General features: G+C 35.9%; 2 protein-coding genes across 2 annotated transcripts in view; one reads left to right on the forward strand and one right to left on the reverse strand.

Annotated features, from left to right (window-relative positions):
• LOC140165770 (mitochondrial carrier homolog 2-like) overlaps positions 1-1169 on the forward strand; it is a 37814-nt gene extending 36645 nt beyond the window's left edge. Inside the window, exon 11 of the mRNA XM_072189095.1 lies at positions 528-1169. Within this exon, the coding sequence (XP_072045196.1) occupies positions 528-620 (93 nt within the window). The 3' untranslated portion in view covers positions 621-1169. The remainder of the gene's footprint in view (positions 1-527) is intronic.
• Positions 1170-6132: 4963 nt separating this feature from the next.
• LOC140165771 (NXPE family member 3-like) lies at positions 6133-20249 on the reverse strand. Its single transcript, XM_072189096.1, has 5 exons — positions 19923-20249; positions 12555-13305; positions 12079-12251; positions 9682-9740; positions 6133-7320 (listed from the first exon to the last, which is right to left on the reverse strand). The coding sequence occupies exons 2-5, from the start codon at positions 13302-13304 to the stop codon at positions 6506-6508; spliced, it is 1797 nt and encodes a 598-aa protein (XP_072045197.1). The 5' UTR covers position 13305; positions 19923-20249; the 3' UTR covers positions 6133-6505.
• Positions 20250-23284: the final 3035 nt, after the last annotated feature.

Below are 23284 nucleotides of genomic sequence, written 5' to 3' on the forward strand. Positions count from 1 at the left end.
CCCCGCCGCGGGCTCTGCCCCCTCCCCCGGCGACGCCTGGCGCAAGCGCTCGGCTCTGCCCCCTGGACCCCCGGCGACGTCTCGCGCAAGCGCTCGGGATGATCGCTTCGCTCGCATAGTTTCTGTATATTAATTTCCGTATTTTTTTTAATACCCCACTTACATCCCTGAGTAATGAGTGAGGTTAAGTATTTGATTTTCACTCACATTGTACTAAAATGTGGTATTTTTTCATTCAAATTAAACATTTTGTCTTCATTTATGTGTCTTTTTTTTCCCTGTAAAATTGCTCTCCTGAGAGGGCCTCAATAGGATTTTTACAGTGTAGAAGCCCTCTGGCTTCGGGGGCTCCGCCCCTCGACCCCGTCCCCAGACCCGACCACAAGCGGGCCCCTGGACCCCCAGCCGTGATGGACGACAGCTTCACTTGCTACGCTTGTTCCGCTTCGCAAGTTTCCTCCATTCTGGGAATTCCCTAATCACATGCCTGATGTATTGTGTTCATTTTTGTTTTCTTCCCTGTGCAGAATCTACTGAAGAGAGGAAATAGTTTATTCTTCAGAAGAGTTCCTACTAAACTTGGAGGCATACACAATGTTGCATTGACTCCCCTCGATTGAAGTTTTATTCCCTAAAGATATATATGTATATATGAATTGGGATCAAGGAATAGTTTTTATGTATCCTTCATTTAAAGAAAAACATTATAAAACTGGCTATGAGCGGTATGAAATAGTTTATTTTTAATTAAGATAAAGAAGAAATTGTACAATTGATTAATCTCGAGCAACAGAGGTGTCTTGGGCAATATATGCCCAATAATCAGCCTCTAAGACCTATTTTGATTGGTTACAAAGAGGGCTATATCATGTATTGAACCAATCAGAGGTAAAGTAAGAATAGTCAGTAGGCCTGAAGGGATTAAGCTTAAAATTGCTAAGAGATCTAAAAGCTCTCTTTTGATTGGTTACTCAGATGATTATATCATGTAATTAACCAATCAGGTGCCATGTAAGAAAGCAGTAGTGTCAGTGGGTTGAACTTTCTTCAGCGTTTGCCAGTCAGGCAGATAACCAATCATGGAGATACAGATGAACTCCAGCAGTCAAAGTCTCAACATCACCCGATAATGAGGACTGATCATTCCATGAAGTGCCACAGATGAAAACCCCTTTCGCGTAAACACAAAGACAAGCAAACTGCTCAACAGATATAAAGAATTTACCAATGATATGAAATGTAATTGATAAAGCAAATGTCAAATGTTGATTTTTTTTTACTTTTCCTAAATAATATGATTTCCACTTGTAAGTACATTTTGCTGTAACCTCATCAAAATTATTCATCTAGTAATAGGCAAAAACATGTTTTTGTTGTTGTTTTTTGTTGATGTCCATGTATAATAATGAAATTTTCATGAAACGTAGCCTTTGCAATGTTCCAGGTGATCATGAAAGCAGGTGAGACTCTTGGGTTGGAGAACCGCTTTGATAATTTGTCGATATCAAGAGTAATGAATTCCAAACTGTACGCTCATGTAAATTCACCAAAGCCCAGACCGATCATATAATATACACATTGAAGCCCTCTGTGCCTAGATGCTGCACCCACCTTTGTGTTGTGTATGCCTTGTAATGTCAATCCACAATGCTATGAGTCTGGCCTATATTACCAGAGTTGTGACTCGAGGTAAAATGAAGCGACTGACTCAAATGATATTCAGCTGACTCAACCCCAATCACTGTGTACAGTGACATATGACTTGAGCTAAAAAAATTAGGCTAAATGACTTTACTCGAACTGCATTTTGGTGACTAATTACAACCCTGCCTATTACTAGTTGAATAAAGCAGAATGTTTCGGTTAATTCAAAATAGTGAAATCGATTCCTCAACGTTATGGCCACAAAACGTACCAACATTAACCAAGTATTTTATTTTCTTGAAAAACATCGAAAACGATACTTATTACCAATATCCGTCAACCGTTTACTTTACAGGGAAATATAATAGACAAATGCACGTATGCAATACAATGTTTTCATTATAAGGGTCTGTATGGCAATATATTGAAATTAATAGTTTTTACTTGATGTAATTACATTGCTTAAGAAAACATTCTGTTCAAATATTCAGTGTTAGGAAAAGCATTGTGATACCGGTCTTATTATTCATTTATTGGGCAATTCAGTTGAAATCCATACACCCCTGTGGAAGACATGAGCTTTATCTTCTACAAAGGGGTGTCGATTTCAAATGGAGTTGCCAATTCAAATAACCCTATTTGAAATTCACACTCCCTGTGTGGAAGATTAATGTTGTGTTTTCCACAGGGGGTGTATGGATTTCAACTGGAATAGCCCATTTTACATATGTTGCACACACTATGGACCACAATGGCCTCATCCCGATGGCATAGTTCAATAATCTCAATTAAACAATCATAGTGAAAAATTTGACCTCAAGTTGCAGAGCATGAGTTTTTGTACCCAAATTTTTGAAGGTCATTCAATGAATGTACAAATGTATTGGGGTTAAAGAACTGTGCCCTGATAGATGAACATGTTGTGGATCCTAGTGACAGTCCAGCGTAAAGAAATCTATAACGATTGTCCTTGTAAAAAATATTGCTAATATGTTCATTGTCAATGTGAAGGGTAAGTTAATATAAAAAGATTTACTTGTGCCAGGTGGAGATGGGGGTGGGGGAAAGACTGAACAAGACAATGGTGCAAGGAAATACAGAGGGTAAATGATGTGGAGTGCACATGGTTTTTTTGTGATGTTTATGTGTGCTGGCCACTGTGGGGAAAGATAGACATTTTATGTCTTAATTGACCCGAGTACAAGGTAATGTATTTACCTAACCAACATGACTTGTATTGTTCTAACCCAATCCATTGTGGAATCAAACACAAGAGTCAAAAGTAAGATTTCAGAGTGCCCCAATATCACCAGTACTCGTGGCTTGGTATTAAAGCAACAAGTCTAAAGATCCGAAGTTCTGTGGTTCGAATCCTGTGTAGTACACACACTTTTTTTTCCAACATTGATGGACACTGACTACTCGGAGGAAAGGAATTGACTTTTACATCCTAATTACATGTATTACTATGTATAATGTATTGTCTTCATTGCTTTAACAGTTTGTTAAAACAGTTGAAACTTTTGATACATGACACAAATTGTGTACAATTTTTCCCACTACATTGATATTCTTGATATTATTGCACAAAATAACAGCTTCAAGGCCAATTTACTCTATGCAAATCCGCAGAAATAACCATATTTAAACATGTTTAAAAATAAATAAATGTGACATGGTATATCGAAGGCAGACACTTTTGGGCAGGATCGTAAATGGAGAAATAGCCAAAAATCTGCCCAAATTTTCACAATGTGGGTTTGTTGCGATTTTGTGATGTATAAAATATTGTCTGATAGTTTCAGACCGGAATATAACTGGCATCTTGTGTTTTTGAGACATTTTTCAAGGTAATTCCTACTCTCAACATTGTCAATAATATTTTTAATGTCTGATATCTCAATTTCCCATTTTATAATGCCATAACTTACAAACTAGGAATGTCTGATTTCATTGGGGTAAACGGCATTGTGGAGCTAAATATATCTAAACTGAGCTCAAAAAGAAACTTATAATTATTTACAACTTGTGAATCACAAGGTCATATCTTAAAATACTGTCAATCAAAATGAACCAAAATTACACACATGATTACCTTAATACTCTTCTCAAAACACATGTCAGTAACCAAGCAGTTGTCCAACTGACACAACAGCAAAATGCACTGTCATAGGACAGCTTCCTGGGCTTCCTTTACTTTCACAGCCCAACATGTGGCACCCAGGGCAAAAAAGTGTGAGAATGCACACAAGATCCTTGCACAGATGATAAAACGGTGCTGCTTTCTGCTTTTCATACACTTTTTTTCATGAAACAGGGCTGGGCTGTGAATGTGGTCCAGGAAGCTGTCCCATGTCAGTGCATTTTACTGCTATGTCAGTTGGAAAACTGCTTGGTTACTGACATGTGTTAAGAGTAGAGTATTGAAGTAAATCTGTGTGTAATTTTGGTTCAATTTGATGGACAGGATTTCAAGATATGACCTTGTGAAAAATTATAAGTTTCTTTTTGAGCTCAGTTTATATTTAAGATATGTAAAAACCTCAAAATTGATAACCTGCCCAAAAGTGTCTGTTTTTGACATGACACGTCACAAATGTTCTTTGTTCTGATAATGATCTGAAAATGAAGCACCTGAAAATGTCTTGCATATCTAAAGGATTACAGCTCTTTGACTTGCAATACTTACATCAACAGGTATATGCAGCATCGGGAAATTCCTTAACTAACATAGAGCCAGAAATCCAATGAAGATTTTTTGCATTCTTATTTTTATTTTTTTGCAATGTACACAGAATGTTATTGTAGGCTAAAGGTCGGGGTTGGAATGTAAAAATGATAATGATGTTACAGATAGAGAACATGGAACAAGTCATCATGGCACTGTTCCTTATTATATTTCATGCAGATCTTTGTTAAATTCTGTTTGTAAACTGATTAAACATTGATTTCTTTGGAAAGGAGCAAATAATTAAATGTTTTGCCTTCATTTATTTATAATTGTGTGAATATTTTATTTCAATTAAACAATATTACTCGGTATCAATCAATATATGACTATAGCATTTTATATTCATGAATATCATTGAAACTGGTACAATAAATGCCTATTTGCAGACTAAATTCACCTTTAAGATGTCTTTTATTCTAATTTCTATACACTTGTAGTTCAACTTTTTTTTTCATGACAACCTTTATTGTTCTTTGCTCCCAGAACATTGAAAATTACATTATTGCACTTAATATTTGTTTGCAACATACTACTTACGAATTCTGACAAAATCTGAAATAGAGCTGTTTTTATTGCAGTGATTACAGTATTGCAACGTCTCTGTAAAATATACATGTAGACCAATGGTGAAAACAAGAGCGCTTGAACCAGTGGCCACTTTGGCAAAAAAGTGGCCCGTTTCATCAAGATTTGGAGTGAACTGGGGGTCACTTTGGATGAACCAATGGCCACTTAAAAATGGCACCCGGTTCAATAAATTTAACTAGGGGCCATTTCCAATCACAAATAAAGATGTGCTGGATGAGTTAAATAAGCATTACCGGTAGTTGCTTTGAATTTGGTTCACTATCCAGGGGGCCAGTTTCATGAGAAGTGTCCCCTGGTCAACTAAAATTGAGAATTACTGGGGGCCAAACAGCTCCCACTTATTTTCACCATTGATGTAGACTGCTTGGAGCACAAAAAGAATAATAGCTAAGGCTGCTTGGAGTACAAAAGGTTAACTGGTAAGGATGCTTGGAGCACAAAAATGTCAACTGTTAAGGATGCTTGGAGCACATAAGTGTTACTGCTAAGGCTGTTTGGAGCACTAACGGTTAACTGCTAAGGCTGTATGGAACACGAAAGTGTGAACTGCTAAGGCTTCTTGGAGCACAAAAGTGTTAACTGCTAAGGCTGCTTGGAGCACAAAAGTGTTAACTGCTAAGTCTGCTTGGGGTATAAAAAAGTGTAACTGCTAAGGCTGCTTGGGGTATAAAAAAAAGTGTAACTGCTAAGGCTGTAATGAGCCCAAATGTATTGTCTGCTTTGAGCACAAAAAGGGTTATTGGCTAAGGCTGCTTGGAGTACAGAGTGTTAACTGCTTGGGGCACACAAAAGGTTAACTGCTAAGGCTGCTTGGAGTACAGAGTGTTAACTGCTTGGGGCACACAAAAGGTTAACTGCTAAGGCTGCTTGGAGTACAGAGTGTTAACACAAAAAGGTTAACTGCTAAGGCTGATTGGAGCACAAATTAATTAACTGCTGAGGCTGCTTGGAGCAAAAAAGGGTACTGCTAAGGCTACTTGGAGCACTAAATGTTAACTGCTAAGACTGCTTGGAGCACTAAAAAGGTTAACTGCTTGGAGCACATAAAAGGTTAAATACTAAGGCTGCTCGGAACACAAAAATGTTAACACCTAAGGCTGCTTGAAGCACAAAAAATGTTAACTGCTAAGGCTACATGGAGCACAAATGTGTCAACTGCTAAGGCTAGCTTGGGAGTACAAAAAGGTGTTAACCTTTTTTAACAGTTAAAACTGCTAAGGCTGCTTGGAGCACAAATGCTAGTGGAGCCCAAAAAAGGTTAACTGCTAAGGCTACATGGAACACAAAAGTGTTAACTGCTAAGGCTGCTTAGAGCACAAAAGATTAGCAGCTAGGGTTGCTTGGAGCACAAGCTAAGGATAAACAAAGGCACTTAACAAAAAGTACTGTAAATTAAAAGCCGCATGTTGCACAACTTGAAAACACTAGGTTCGAAAAACGTTAGCATCGCTGCCGTTAACATGTTTGAGTCTATACAAATTTGTGTAATAAATTGGTGATAAATTTAAAAACAAAATAGTAATGAGCAATGTCACTGATCTGCTACCTATCTAGTTCTGGTTGTGATGGGCATATATAAGTTAAAAGTTGATTGATGGCATTTGCTACTATCACCTCCGGAGGATGTACCACATCGTTTGAATAATGCGAGCTGGTCATATCCCACATATCTAAGAAACCAACTTTTGGATATTGAGAGAATATATCCTTCATTGTATCATCCAAAGCTCTGGCATACCAATCACTGGTATACACGGCACCATAAGTACCATCGTGTTCTCTTGTATTTGCACTACGAACCACTACGAGTGTATCAGGGCTCCGTTGGTGCAGTTCTTTCACTGCTTGTAAAACAGATTGCATTCTGTTGGCATAATATGTCAAATTTGTTGCTGTAAAATGCGCCCATGCTGTTAAAACTACAACTGTATCGGGTCCGCCGTGGATGGTGTTAATAACATTAACCATATAATCCACGTGTGATGATACAGTCCATGAGTTACGTATGGGAAACCCGTGATGTCGATATAACATAGTGATGTTGTTAGTTTCATCGTAAGCGCCAAATGGACCAACTTTCCAGTTGACAAAAGGCTCTAGAGGTAACTTCTTTAAAGTTCTACCAAGCCTTGATAAGAAAAATTGCATGAACTGTCTGACTGTAGAGTCTCCAAGAAAATGAAGAGTTTTATGTTGAAGGCATTCACGGGCTTCAGAAATTGAGAATTTGTGTATACTGCAGTGGTTTGAAAACCAGACGTCATGCCAAAAGAAGCCAGATGCGTACGGTGATGTCATTGGTGTACCTGGCTTGCACGGTGGGAGTTGTCGTGTTGACAAGGCTCTCAACTCTGTGGCTGAAGGAAAGAACAAACACGTCGTAGTTTATTAGTTTGATAGACTAACGATTTTTGAATGATATATATGCAAAATCGTATACCGTAAAAACTCGATAGTTAGCATATGAAGAGCTTTGTTTCAAAACCCCTTACATCCACTTTTGGCCAAATTGAGTTATTGGCATAATATTATAGTGTGGGTAAAAATACACATTTTGGTGGTTGTTTGACCTTCATACTACCTTCCCTTCCGGAGTTATCGCATATTTCCTGTTTGGGAAATCTTTTTTGATGTATAATGGTAGCCTGGAAATTAAATTCAGGAAAATGGCATTTTTGGGTATTTCCGAAGCTACACCTTTGTTAATTAAAATGATTTTTCCAAACATAGTGACTAAAACAGTTCCTTTTGGTTTTAATAGGTAAAGAACATTCCAGGCTACTATTAAACAAAAGGAACTGTTTTTGGGTCACTATGTTTGAAAAAATCATTTTAATTAACAAAAGGTGTAGCTTCGAAATACCCAAAAATGCCATTTTCCTGAATTTAATTAAAAATTCATAATTAAAAAAGTAAATGAGATATTTCAATTTTTCTTTTTGATTTTCAAAGCATTAGTCAAGTTACATAATGTAGTGCAAACAAATGGGCTCAAATTTGATTGCAAAGGTGGGTTCTAGAAAAGGGGTAAATTTGTTTTGTTGCAAAACCCCTTACATCCACAAAAGGTATGATATAAAAGAAATAATAAAATAAATAGGAAGCCTTGAAAATTGTCCCAAACCTATTCTTTTAGTTTCTATTCATCAACACTTTATCCAATCCCAAATTGAATCAAATCGAACAAGTAATACTTGCACAATTAAAAAAAAGCTGTTTTTCTCAAAAAGTCAAAAGTGGATGTAAGGGGTTTTGCAACAAAGCTCTTCATATATGCTTACTATCGAGCGCTTTTAAAACATGCAAACATGAAGTGCCCCATCCACAAAAGTGTAAAGGGTTTTGAGCAAATCATCGATACACATAGTTATATACGAACAAGTAAACCTGTGTCTCAACCCCATTAGCTCAGTTGGTAAAGAGCCGGACTTTGGTACAATTTCATGTTTTCAAAAGCCCTCGATAGTAAGCACATATGCTAATTATCGAGTTTTTACGGTATGCCCTAATATTCGAGACCATTACTATCTTTTCTGCTTTCCAAGTTATCAGTGCTGCACTCTATTACGGGTAATTCCAGGTGAAATTCATATGCACCTCATATCCACCTCGTAGACATGACCTTCATCTTCTACACAGGGGGTGTGTATGTCAATTGGGGTTACCTGGATGGGCGACTCCATTTGAAATCTACACCCCCTATGTAGGAGATTAAGGTCTTATCTTCCAAAGGGGGTGTATAGGATTTCAACTACAATAAACCAATGAAATAAATACCTGGCGTAAAGGAATGTCAACCCCATTGCACACAGTTTTTGCAACACCGTTCTGATACTGCGGCTCATTATGTGTAACACTATTTGATCACTTTTTGTGTTCAATTTTGAATTTGAACATATTTCAATACAATGCCACATTTGCTTGGTATTTAAATTAATTGGATAAAACGTTTAATAACTAAGAAGCGCAGTGGATATATATTTGGACGAAATGGGAAAAATAATAAATTTGAACGCGTTCAGAACCAGCCGTTCGTTTCATTAAACCAATATTATATGACAGTATTTGTTTTATAGCGTGTGTCTGTCAGCATGGTTATTTGTGCACGATGAGCCGCAAATGTCCTAAATTGTATTCTAAGTTACAGTGTAAAATGTGCATGAAGGTCGTATTCATGGGTACCTCAAGTTAGTGCTACATGTATCTCATTTTGATAGCGCTAGTCAAACAAACCAATCAATAATCCTATTGTTGAAGAGGATAATAAGCTTCTACCTATGCCTATAGACTTCTTATATCTCTAGTCTTTGTTTGCTTTGGCTAAATCCTGTTCAAGTGGTGGGTTACAAAGCATTATATTTTGTCTAGGTAGGCCTATGTATAACTAACGATTAACAATGAGAGGACATTCCTGAACCTCGATGACTTGGGGATGATTTGAAATGACCGCCAATTATGACTGTTTGATATTTATTACCAGCAATGTGGGAAAAGAGACACATGTAGAACCGAAAAAGTATACCATTTTATTGAAGGAGCAAAGTTCAACAAACTATAACCCCGCTTCTGGATATCGTTTGAAGTCAAATGATTTACCATTTTAAAGTTTATAATTTATATTTTCTAAACACGAAATAAAACAAAATTGGCCGGGCAGAATTAACGGCTCATTCGTGGTGTACGGTCACCTTTTATCAGTAATACTCAAATGTACTTACGTGACGGCCACGATACGTTAACGGCGAAAGTTTGTAATCTTCGAATTGGAGCCTTTTGTCTGAAAATAAATGCGGAAATATTTTAAACTTTAAAAAAACAAGGCAAGTTGCTTAAGTATTTTTTTCAAGTGGATACGAAAGTGACGACAAAGCAATGGGCTACAGTTGAAATTCAAATACCCGCATGGGAGACATGACCTTAATTTTCCTCACCATAAACACAGGAGTGTAAATTTCAAATGGAGTCACCCATTCAGGTAACCCCATTTGAAATTCACACTCCTGTGTGGAAGACTAAAGTCATGTCTTCATAGGGGTGTATGGATTTCAACTCTACAACACACTAGGATCCACAACATGCTCATCTATCAGGGCACAGTTCTTTAACCTCAATACAATTTTACATTCATTGAATGACCTTTGAAAATTTGGGTACAAAAACTCATACTCTGCAACTTGAGGTCAAATTTTGCGCAACCAGTGTTTAATTGAGGTTATTGAACTATGCCACTGGGATGAGGCCATTGTGGTCCATAGTGACAAGAATAAGAGATGCACGAGAAAAAGAACAAGGTCATTGAGAAAAGAGCAAGATATCGAGAGAAGTCATCAGAAATACGAAGACTACAGAATGAAGGAGCTCAGCCAGGACATGAAGGAAAATCGAGATAAAATACTTGAGTGCGATTTCTTTGAAACGCCCCTGGGCATGCTGGGATACGCCTTCCCATCAAACACAAAACGTTTTATATATGTCGGGTTCTATAAATTGTATAACGTTTAATTATACAGGGTGAGTCAAAAAAAGTGCAATAGAGAAAAGAATCAATTTTTATTTAAGAACCGAGTTGAACCTTTTAGGTTTTAAAACATTTTATAAATAACATATCCATTAGTGATCTTGTGCGAAAAAGTCAAGGAAATTAGCATTTACCGCATTGTTTTTATGACACATTTTATAGCGATACCCAATTTTAATGTTTGTCCAAGATACACCTAAAATTTGAATGTCAGCCCACTCTGTGTAAGGTATAGTTGGAACAACTGCCAGTTTCTTAACCTCATTGGCATTGAAATAAAATGGAACACCCAAAGTGTTATTGCCCTTGTCTTGTTTAAGGAGAAGAAACATTATTTGTTGTTATTTTCATTTCCCTTTTACTTTAAAGATGTCTATTCTCTATCAAAACCATATAAATTTGTAGGCGGGTTTTTCAAATGTCGAAATGAAATGCGCGCAAATTGGAGTGGAGTGAATTTCAAAACATCCAGTAAGTTGGACATATTAGGATTTAAAAAAACTGGAATTGGAGTCGAGTGAGGTATGAAGGACTTAAAGTAATGTTAGAAAATTTGTTTGAACAGAAAAAACGAAATAAAAGTAACGCAAAAATCAACCTTATTTAGTTTAAAGTCAGTTTCAGAGCTTTTATCGTGCATTGTGTGCTCCAATACATACCTCGTGGACAAATAATGAAATGAAATTAAGCGGTAGCAGTGAGTCACTTCATTTTTTCACAAAAGGTGACTATTGAGTGTGGCATTTATAGAAACGTTCAATAATTGGAAAGTTCAACTTGGTTCTTAAATAAATATCGATTCTTTGCTCTATTGCACTTTTTTGACTCACCCTGTATAATTTCATAAAACATCTTTCAAAACTTGATGCAAAGCATTCTAACGTAATGTTATGAAGTGTTAATAAAATATTGTGCACAAATGTTTATCAAAATATATTTTCTAATAAAATTTTGATAACATTTTGTAAATGCTGTTGTAGTGGCTTAACGTTTTCATGACAGTTATATAACCCGATATTTAATGTTATTGAAACGTTTCGACTATAACCAGAACGCGTGTATAACGTTTCAAAAAACATTTTTGTGTTTGCTGAGTTGATGCTTATGCGGGTTAGACCTTGCAGGGGCATGGTTAATATCGTGCCTAACTAGTCATCGACATTGGTCCCAACGTTACTAAAATGCTCAAAAATTGAGGAACAGCACATTAGCCCGTTTGTGCATGGCAACATTAAAAAAAAAATATTCTGAGAATGTTATTAAAACCTTGACGTAACATTTAAACGTTTACTGATAACCCTTATTTACCGGGTATACCCATTTGACATTTTGAAAATGTTAGGAAAATGTCTTGTGTTTGCTGGACTGGCATACATAAATGAGAATCAAAAAAGGGCTAGGGGGCCTATGTAAACAAAAGGCGGTTAAAGTTAGGATTTAGGGCGTTTTAGATTAGGGTTAAGGTTAGCATTAGGGTTTGTGTTAGGTTAGGTTAGAGTGACGTTTGGGGTAAGGATTATGGTGTATAACGGAGTCATTGGGTCAAATGGCCCTTCAGACTATCGACCAGTATTAAACTAAAGATAAATCAGCTTACATGTAAAACAGCATCGCCTCTGAATTTGTCAGTAAAGTCAGCGCCTGTTCGTGTGACTTAGTTGTATTGCCCACGTGCCATAGCCAGTCATCACAAGATAGGTTGGTGTCCTTTGGCTTGACACAATACCATGTAGCACCGGTTGCTTTGTGACTGAAATCACAGACAGGACCCTGTAAAGTAAGCAAATATGCCACAAAGATTGCTGTTATATGGTAAACAAGCTCGAGTTTTTCATTGACAGAAAACATAGACTGTGGTGTACCCCAGGGGTCAATTCTTGGTCCGCTCCTTTTTATATATATAAACGACATTTTTGAGAAAAAAAATGTAGATAATAGCACTGAATACTTCCTACTTGACTCTGCTTCCTTGAGGACAAGTGTAAAAATTCTGTTTAACCGCATGTATGAGAATACTTAGGACATGGAGAGTATAACTGCATGCGTGATTTAATGCTATAATGATTTTTGTACCTTATATTTTTCCATACTGACATGACAATCCACATTTTCCATGTGATTATCGTCTTGTGAAATGAATCTTCCGGTATAGGCAAATCTTGTCGGCATCTCCTCACGTAACTTATTCAGGACAAAAATACCTTCACTTGGATGTATTAGATTCACGCCAACTTTGACTTCTCCCGGCCAGCGAAGAGTGAAGAAAGCGCTATAAGTGCCATCCCCATTGTCAACAATATCACCATCTGATGCTGCGCTCGCCTTATATCTGGCGGTATAAATTCTAGCACGAAAATAATCCCCACCGTAAACTTTACGAGAATTTCTCCAATCTTTCGCTTGGATTAATACTTCTATTTCATCGCAAAGATTGTAAGATGATTTGGGGTTCACAATTGAATACGTTGAGTTAGTAACACTAGTACTCTCCATCAAGTTTGGTTGTTGTATGAACATGGGTATATGTTGCTGGTTCATAGGAGTTCGTTTCTCTTTTTTCGGCGGACAGACAAAATGATAGTTGGACAGCACTCCGTTAGGTAGAATATTAAGTGGACTACGATCTCGGAACAAGCCACTGTCAAATATGAGGAAATGAACGGCATGACCTGGGTGGTAGACAACGTCGTTAACAGATAGAAAGATGTATAATAGTAGACAACCAAAGAGAAGATGGCGAGTATACTTCCAGTTACAAGACATGACTGCCGGTGGTCTTGCAGACGGTTGCCATTTGTGGTATTTGACTCTTCTTTTAGGCATTCTGTAAGAAAGTGAACAAGAACACAAAAATTGATCAAGCCGACAAATTTTAGAACAAATCAAGTTGAATTATAGCAGTGTAGCAAGGTTTTCGGAAGGGGGATCAGACTTATACAGATTTGAATAATTACCGACAAAAGCATGATTTCACCGACGAGCAGCTTTTGGTATCGTCCCGGTTCAGAAATTTTAGAATTACTTTCCTCGGACAATTACGCGCGAAGTGCGAAAAAATTTGTAAAATTAATACGTAATCATGTTATCGGACCAAAATGTAAGAAGCACGTCGCAGAGTTGGTCAAATTTGGTATACAGGGTGTATCAAAATGATTGGTAGACCCTACCCATCAGCTTTGTTTAATGAAATGCATGCTACTTCCAAAATCATCATAAGATCCTCTTGAAATGACAATAGTTTTATGACGTTTTATATATATAATATAAATGAGGTGACTGTTCATGTCCTGCATTTTGATGTGACTGTTGCCATACTAATGGAAATTGATGGATAACAATCATGTTGATACACCCTATATGTGAACTGTCGGTACACATGGCCCCTGGACCATCTTGTACCGACGACGGACGACCTGTGAAGTTGGCTGCCAATGGATTGTACTTCCTTTAACATCGCCTTAATCAGCCTCCCTTACCAACAGAGAACAAGCAGATCTCGCCTATCTGCTAATTTTTTAAAGGTTTTGTGGTGCTGAAAAGAGCCGTTCACTGAAGACTGCCCCTTGTCTACAGAAAACAAACAGACCTATCTGCTAATTTTAAATGTTTGGTGGCTCTGATGGCTTTTCAGAGCCATCAGTAGGCAAAGGGGCGGCCTACATGTCTCATTCGAGTCAGAGCTACTCCTGACGAAAAACGGCTTGACAGTTCTAAACTTGTCCGACGGCGAACCCGCTAAAAACCCACTAATTGTTATGAATTCCCGTCGAAAAAACCTATCCCACAATTTCCCTAACCAATTCATGTTCCCTTCTGCTTGGGGGCCCTTGACTTCGCCCACCCTGTCCACCCGCTTGCTACGCCAAGAGAATTTAGGTCATAGTATGGCAGTAATATACCAATTCATGTTCCCTTCTGCTTGGGGGCCCTTGACTTCGCCCACCCTGTCCACCCGCTTGCTACGCCAAGAGAATTTAGGTCATATCATGGCAGTAATATACCAATTCATGTTCCCTTCTGCTTGGGGGCCCTTGACTTCGCCCACCCTGTCCACCCGCTTGCTACGCCAAGAGAATTTAGGTCATATCATAGTTATAGTATGGCAGTAATATGCATTGGCCTTATTGCAAACTAGGCTATTTATTAGGCGAGTATAAAGAGTGAACATGTATAACGAATCGTGGTATATCTACTAGTTCAGAGCATGGAAAATGTTCAGAGCAAAGTGACTTCTTCCTGTCTCAAAAATACATGGGAAATGAAACGTCTCAGTAAAGACCTCGCGAAAATTCTGTTAGTCATCTGACGGGTCATCTTGTAAAGGATTTAGGCTAAATTATTAGTGACGTAGTCAAGACTTTCTCGGAATGGGGTGGGGGACGGGTGGTAGATAACTTCCCATACTGCAGTTACTGTTCATTTTCTTATACACAATACACAGTACTCTCACCAGTTTGCGTGATGTATATTGTAAGTATAGGGCATTGGCTAGTTAACGTCACTGTGTGAAAAATAACCGGCCAATATTTAAAGTACTCTCTGAAATTCTAGAAAATATAGTTTGGAAATATTCGCACTTTGGTGTTTTAGGAAGGAAGGGCACGGCACGGCCTGCAAAATTTTCTGTGTAAATCGAATGCATCTTTTACTGACTATCACTCACTTGTGTACCGCTCTCTTGCGAAGGTCATTAAAGCTAAACCACTTGACGGATATTTTTTGTACTTGATATCAATCAAGAATAATGAATACATTACCCCGGGTACATTACACGTAGGCTTAAAACTGAGTAGGTTGGGCATCTGCAAATGGTCGTACCCCCTGATATGTAAATGACAGATAACACCCAAAAAAATGAAGAAATTATTTCCACACACTGTTAAGTCTACATCCATTATGTTTCTCATTTTCAAGAATGCTGGTTAACAATATGCAGACTATTGTCTCATTTGGGAAACAAAGGCCCACACAGTATTGTTACCTTTCGTTTGCTTTATAATCGTTCACCCAACTGAAACTATAATACCAGCTCATTGCAATATCGCACAGGTAAAACAGAAACATGTGTAGGCCTAGTGTGGATTTAACCAGAGAAGATCCGATTTAACATAGTTGAGCTGTTTTCAATGAGTGCTATCTTGGTTTAATGGGGTTTTTAAACTTAAAAGTCCGGCAAAGGTCGTGCATCATGCAAGGGGGAAAATCACAAAAATGGGCTATAAAATAAATAAAAGCATAAAGATCTCAAATATCAGGGAGGCCATGGCTCACAGGGCTACGCCAGATGTGTATTATCTACACCGACACATTATGTTTGTCCATTTGGTTATCACAGCAACGAGGCACAGTGTCATCGCCCCGATATCTTCATGGCAGAAATCGCCATGGTAGGTTGAATCCACCGCCACGCATGGCCATTTTTGTATCGACCTGTTTAATAGTTTTGAGTCGCATAATAGGCCGAAGGACATCTGACTAAGGCTACTGACAATAGCCCCGATTAGCTCGGTGACTGACCTCGCTGTGTGTCAGTGGAGCATGGTAGGCCATACCCAGCAAACACAAAAACGTTTTTAAAACGTTTTAAATAAGTTATATTTTGGGTTTTGGTTTAGGTAAAACGTTTTAATAACATTAAAATGTCGGGTTATATAAAGGTCATAAAATCGTTTTAACGTTTTGTATGAAAACACACTACAACAATATTTTTAAAATATTTTCGAAATGTCATTGTAAACATTTTTGGCCAAATATTTTGTCAACACTTAAATAACATTATGTTAAAATATTTGCACCCAGCAAACACAGAAATGTTCTTAAAATGTTTTTTACAAAACGTTTTAATAACATTTAAATGTCGGGTTATATAAAGGTCGTGAAAACATTTTAAAAACGTTATTGTAAATATTTTGGGCAAACATTTTTTGCAAAATATTTTGTCAACCCCAAAATAACATTCTGTTTAGAATGATTTGTACCAAGCTTTCACAAATGTTTTTGGAATGTTATTAAAACGTTTTTATACCCTTTATATAACCCGACATTTAAATGTTTTCTGTAAAACATTTGTGTTTGCTTTTGCAGTAAATTACCAACAAATGTTATATAATGTTATGAAAACGTTTTATACCATTAATGTACCCTTTATATAACCCGACATTTAAACGTTTTCTGACAACCTTTTATAACCTTTTGCGAATGATGTCGAAAACGTTTTGTGTTTGCTGGGTAGTTCATATGCTTTTAGATTACCCCCACGATTGGCCTATACACTGCGCTATATAATTCGGCACATATAAATCAGAATTATAGTCAGTTTTTGACTCAAGACGCAAGCTACTCTCTCAAGACGCAAGCTAACGACTATCATATCTGTTCAAAATATATATTCATGTGCAAGGAACCACATCTGGTTTCTTTATACCAAATCATTTACGGGAGATATTCATCATTTTCTACCCCGGTATCCAAAGATTTTCTTCTCATATCAAACTCGTGCATGGCAAATTCACGTGTATCGATCCCCGGGTATTTATTTTAGTATCTCTGCTGACAAAGTAATTATTAGCCAGGCGATGTCGGTGTGCGAGGGAGATTTTGAGTGTATGAAAGACTTGCTGGAGTCTGGTTTATAAAACAACACATCTATCAATAAAGTGGAGCAGTGCAGAAAGAAGCCTATTTCCTGGAGAAAGAGAGTGATTGGTGAAAAAAACACCATTTTTTGGAGATTATCATCTGCGCAAGGAGTTGAGTGTTTGGAGAACTGCGCAAGGAGTTAAGTGTTTGGAGAACTGTGCAAAGAATTAAGTGCTTGCGCTTGGAGAAAGGAGCGAGGATTTTGATACGCAAAGGATTATAAATGCAAGTGTACAGTGGACTTCGCTGAACAGTGATTTTCGCAAGACAAGTGAATACCAATCATGTTTGACTTTCAATTAAAGTCTTAGATTTTGTTAACTAAATCAAACAGTGTGTTTTTGTTGTGCATTCGTGTGAATTCGGGTAAAAGGTGATTTTGGCCTTTAGTCATTACGACTCGTAAAATAGGAATATGAATGAATACTGATATCATACATGTATTTTATTATGCCTATGTATGTTGTTAACAAAACATTTTAAAATTTATCGTGCTATTTATTTATTTATTTATTTATGTATTTATTTATTTATTTATTTATTTTAATATTTATTTATTTATTTATTTATTTATTTATTTATTTATTTATTTATTTATTTATTTATTTATCATATTTATATCATTTAAATAATATGTAGGCCTATATTCATATCATATTCAATTTATATATTTCATTATAAATGTACGAGTATTTATAGTCCAAAGTAAAATATGCATACTACTCAAGCAATTTTCTTTGTTTCATTTAAAGGATAATAATATTTCATGACCCACCGGAAACCTCTGGCTACATAATGTTTGTGTGCAAAAAATTCTTGCAGATTCAGTTGCTTATATTGCAAAAATATTGTCAAATTTGTAAATGTTCTTTTAACAGAATAAAATTACAGCACAGTGACCGCTTATGGAACAACGTAATTTATGTAATTAATTTTTTTGCTGCCCTAGACCAAAATAAACCCACAAAAGTTATGCAAAGAAACATCTTGATTAAATTAAAAAACGTTGAAAAATGTAATTATGCACGGTATATCACTGTGTTCCGCATTTTTTTTAATAAAATGCTTTGACCCTATTTTGGGGTAATTGCCATTGGAAGACACCAATGATCGATTTCCGTTAAGTGACCACTGGACTATTGTTACTTAGTGATACCAGTAATTAAATTATTATTTTCACTTCCACTCTATTAAGATAACTGAACAACTGTGACTTATTGTTGCTTTGTTTACGTTCAGTAAGAACGAACTCAACATGTTTATTATAGTCAGTATTGTGAAAATGCATTTTATTTATTTATTTATTTATTTATTTATTTATTTATTTATTTATCATTTATTTTCATTTATTTATTTTATTTATTTATTTATTTATTTATTTTTAAAGTTCTTTTTACTTACTATTTTACATATTTATTTATTTATCAAATGTTGTTAAAGTACTTTTTTACTTACTATTTTACATTATTTTATATTAGACCCATAAATATATTTTCATTTTAAATCATTTCACATTCGCTTATAGTCATTGCTTTAGGACCTGAAAAGGGACTCAAAAGTGGTCCTAATTCTGTACGACGTTTGTGTTTGATGGTCAGGCTATAGGCCTACCGTTCCGTAAAATATAGCCTACCTTGTTTCAAAAGTGACCAAATCTTTTTAAATAGTACATTCTCTGTGCTATAAATGCTGTTTGTTTGTAAATAGTCGCTCCGTGCGGGCCTGTGGGTATTCTTTTTCTACTTTTTCCCTTTTTACATATATTTTAACGTAATAGCTCATACCATAAAAACGTGCTATAGTACGGTAATTGAACTAATGAAATGCTTGTAGGGCCAATATGGCAACTTTATAAATATCCTAAATTTTTAATTGTTACGTTGTTGGCTGAAAAAAAAATCTGCAATGGCGTGTGGAGTAATAGTAACAAAATGAATTCAACATGTGTATTGTGTAATAGGAGATGGTGATGATGAAGACTTAATGCTGTGCGAAATGTCATCATGGTCATCATCACTACCAGTAGAACACCAGGCACAGTTCATGTACTTTTCCCGGTACTTTTAAAGCATTAAGTTTTTTCCCCTCTGGTTATTAATAGTACAATGTCGATTACTTTTAGTTATGCCAATTCTGAATTAATCGCTGAACATATTCTTAATCAAATTGTCATTCGTGTTTTGCATTTAAATGAGTAGCTATGTCTATAATCCTGATAACCCATACCCAGCTAACACAAAAATATTTTTAAAACGTTATAAATGTGCGATTAATATGTTTTAGGTTTGGTTAAAACGTTTTGTTAACAATTAAATGTCAACATGTTATTGTGAAGTATTTTCTTCAAACAAGTTTGAAAAATATTTTGTCAACAAAATATGTTATAATATGTTGTACTAAGTATATATTAAAAATAGTTTTGAATATTATTAAAAACATGTTGTACACTTTATACCCTTCAACTGCGAGACATCTAAATTTTATATATAAAACGTTTTGATTGCTGGGAATATCATGACCATGCCAACTTAATGATTTACCAGCAATTTAATATGCAGCGACGACATTGTAATTTGTATAAACTTTTATTAGCTAAGTTATCTATGTAAGTAAGGACCAAACTTGTTTTCAGCACATGTACTATATGGTTATACGAAATTACTAATTTCTAAGTCTATATCATGGACGAAACCTCAATTTCAGTTTCAACAGATCCGTTTTGTTAACACTGATGACATATGCTTGAATTTTTAATTCACAATTTTGTTTCTGTATCATAATTATTTGCATGTGCAGACTTACCTTTCACTATTATTTCCCGAACACTATATCCACAATGTGTATAGTCTGTTAGTCATATACGTCGTTGAGTAACTTTGAACTAAAGTTGAATCTCAACTGTTCATGTTGTTCAGAACCTGTAAAAACATGCATTTCCTTTTGCAAAGCTATAAAGAAAGATACACCGTGCTGTTCATAGAATGCTGAAGTAATTCATTATGTTGATTTGTAATCCCGAATTATTTTGCTGCTAGCATCCAAGACCGAAAGAACTTTCTTTAGAACGACCATAAAGTTATAGTGCATGCTGAAGCCCGGAACTTAGCACATGTACGTTAGTCATACAGATTCCTGGCGTCCTGAATGGATTATAGTATAGGATTCAAGGCAAAGTGTTGAATAGTTGGAAACCACCAATATGAAAACTTGGGAAGGGGAAAAAGTCTGGGGTTACCCATTATTAAAAGTACAAATGTAGGGAGTGTTGTATATCAAAATTTACAATGATAATTACCTCCTTTATTCTTCTTTTGAAAGATACGTTAACGTTATTTGTTCCTCGAAGAATTAAGTAAAGCACACATTGAAGAGACTGCATGCATTTTTTTTACCGAACAGGGGGTAGGGTGGGGCGGGCGTGTGTTCCATTTTGGTTAGGGTTACTTTTGTTGTTGTTGATATTTTCCTACTCATTTATCTTATTGTGATATAAAATTGGATGGTTGAGCCCATATTTATTGGTCGAGCTATGAGTTTTAAATTTATAGCGAGACCAATAAATATTGGGCGTAAAGCATCCAATTTTATCATTATTATGTGTTGGATCCAATATTTTCACACACTTGGATCCATCAAAACATAATAATGATGAAACTTGGTGTCAGATATAAGTTTATATTAAATATTAAATATTTCTAAATAATTAAAAGGTCATTTTAAAGTAAAGTCACGAGAGGTGCTTTTATAAATCTTGAGGTCAAATTAGTAAAGATAAATTGCTTTCACATTACCAGTATTAATAGTATTGTGATGTAACTTGGCGAAAGTAAACATCAATATGTTGCACAAAATTTGAATGTCATTTTAAGACAGCCAAAAACATTATTTTTTCTTTCTTTCTTTCTTTCTTTCTTTCTTTCTTTCTTTCTTTCTTTCTTTCTTTCTTTCTTTCTTTCTTTCTTTCTTTCTTTCTTTCTTTCTTTCTTTCTTTCTTTCTTTCTTTCTTTCTTTCTTTCTTTCTTTCTTTCTTTCTTTCTTTCTTTCTTTCTTTCTTTCTTTCTTTCTTTCTTTCTTTCTTTCTTTCTTTCTTTCTTTCTTTCTTTCTTTCTTTCTTTCTTTCTTTCTTTCTTTCTTTCTTTCTTTCTTTCTTTCTTTCTTTCTTTCTTTCTTTCTTTCTTTCTTTCTTTCTTTCTTTCTTTCTTTCTTTTCTTTCTTTCTTTCTTTCTTTCTTTCTTTCTTTCTTTCTTTCTTTTTTTTCGAGCCTTTCTGCATTGGTCAATCTGTCTTCATTTATCATGTTTATAAATGCCTTCCGTCTTCCATTCCTTTAATTTCACACTTCCTCTCTGGTGCAATTTAATTATTTACTTAAAGTTTTATTCAATTAGAAAAAACATATGTATATAAATAGTTAATATACAAATAAAAAGACAATAAGAATTCACACTTGGAAGTTATTTTTAGAAAAGAAATTAGATGATGACTGACCAAATGGGGCTTGAAATTGAATAATTGCCTAAAATTGACCATCAGTTGCCTTATATTTTGTTGCTGTACAAAACGTGGTTTTATACTTGGCGATGCTATCGTCAAATTGTAATATGATTGTCAATCCAGCCAACTGATACTATAGCATACAAAACATGCCCTAAAATCAGCCATCTAATAATTTCATTTATGGGTTTTTATTAGCTTTGTTCATTTAAAGTCGGCGAAATAATGGAATACCTAATTGGAAGAAGGGTCCAACTCCACTTGTTTATAAAATAAGTCAGACCCAGAATTTTATTGCCAGCAGACCTTCCTTCCTTGTGTGAGAAAGAAGGTCCCAAGTTCATTCTCTAAATAGCCTATACAACAAGTACATTTAATCATGGTTTTTGATTTTGCATGTATAATGATTTAATGTACAACTCTATGGAGAAGGCAAACCTAACTAATGTGTTGAAGCCATCAAGACCCCAAGCCAATATCTCTCAGAAATGTTGTCCAAGAACATATCTTCAACATACCTGAAGTTGATGGTGGGGCAAATTGTCTGACATTGGTTTTCAGGGGGGTCAAAATGTAAAAAAAGTGGTTTTGCATGGGTAATATCTCAGCTAAATGTATTCTAATATGCTCAATATTGGATAAGAGTAATGTCCTACCAAAGGGCTCTGACTGGCAAAAAAATGGACAAAAAATTATTTTTACTTTTGGAGTTCTGACCCCCCCAAAGTTGGTCCTGGTTGGACGAAGTTGCATTTTGAGGGCCCTATATCTTTTAAAGTAAAGGAATTACAAGTTTTCTGATAGCAGATTTGAATTCTACACCAAAAAGTACACCAGGATACATACTTTTCAAAGTTTTAAAGGGTTCCCTTTATACATTTATGGACCTCCAAACATCGTCTTTTGCGTTGCGACACATTTTTACGCTGACCCCCTAAATTTCAAATTGATGCCACGGGAAAACGAAATGGAGTATGAAGCTCAAATTTTCAGGATTTTACTTTCTCATCAATATCTACCACCACACAGAAAAAGAAAAAATTGAAGAGGTGCTGCGGTGCACATCCCTGGAGTTGACATGGAATGGGCCATCTGTGATATTTGAATTCTTCTACACGCTCGCTATGAATTGAGCACCTGGGCACCTTGGGAGAACAATGCCAGTGCATTGAAAGGTCAACACAGGTTAAATAAGAATGAAATAAATAAATAAATGAATTGAGCAATGCAATTTTTGCTAAAGCTCACTACCATTCGCAAGATGCTGCGAACTACTTTTTTTGGCTGCTTCGACCAACAATACATCGTATACCCTTAATGGTCGACTTCTGTTATTCCTGAACATAGGCAAAGATGGCACTGACGATATGGACTATTCCAGAAAATAAGTGCACACCCCCTATAGAGGGTCTAGGAGTAACTTTTCAATCACAGAAATGTCTGGATTTCCAGGTCTGCTTTCTGAAAACGACTGGATTTGCAGTTGCAAATGTCAAGTTGGAAAAGCCTGGAAATCCAATTAAATGAAGGAAAAATCACGGAAATGTCGAAAATGAGATCTCAAATTTATGATTTATGATTTAAAAATAAAAAATAAATGTAAATGTAGATATTTATATAGCGCTTTATGCCGTAAACAGCCTCAAAGCGCTTTACATTTATTCCGCAGT

The sequence above is a fragment of the Amphiura filiformis genome, chromosome 12 (genome assembly GCF_039555335.1).
Source record: "Amphiura filiformis chromosome 12, Afil_fr2py, whole genome shotgun sequence".
NCBI classification, from domain to species: Eukaryota; Metazoa; Echinodermata; class Ophiuroidea; order Amphilepidida; family Amphiuridae; genus Amphiura; species Amphiura filiformis.

What these genes read in the sequence shown, in the direction of transcription:
- LOC140165771 (XM_072189096.1), bottom strand. Translation starts at nt 13,304, where the DNA reads ATGCCTAAAAGAAGAGTCAAATACCACAAATGGCAACCGTCTGCAAGA. An exon ending in TCAGTATGGAAAAATATAAG is followed by an intron (nt 12,252 to 12,554) that starts GTACAAAAATCA and finishes CTTACTTTACAG; the next exon opens with GGTCCTGTCTGTGATTTCAG. An exon ending in GAGGCGATGCTGTTTTACAT is followed by an intron (nt 9,741 to 12,078) that starts GTAAGCTGATTT and finishes ATTTATTTTCAG; the next exon opens with ACAAAAGGCTCCAATTCGAA.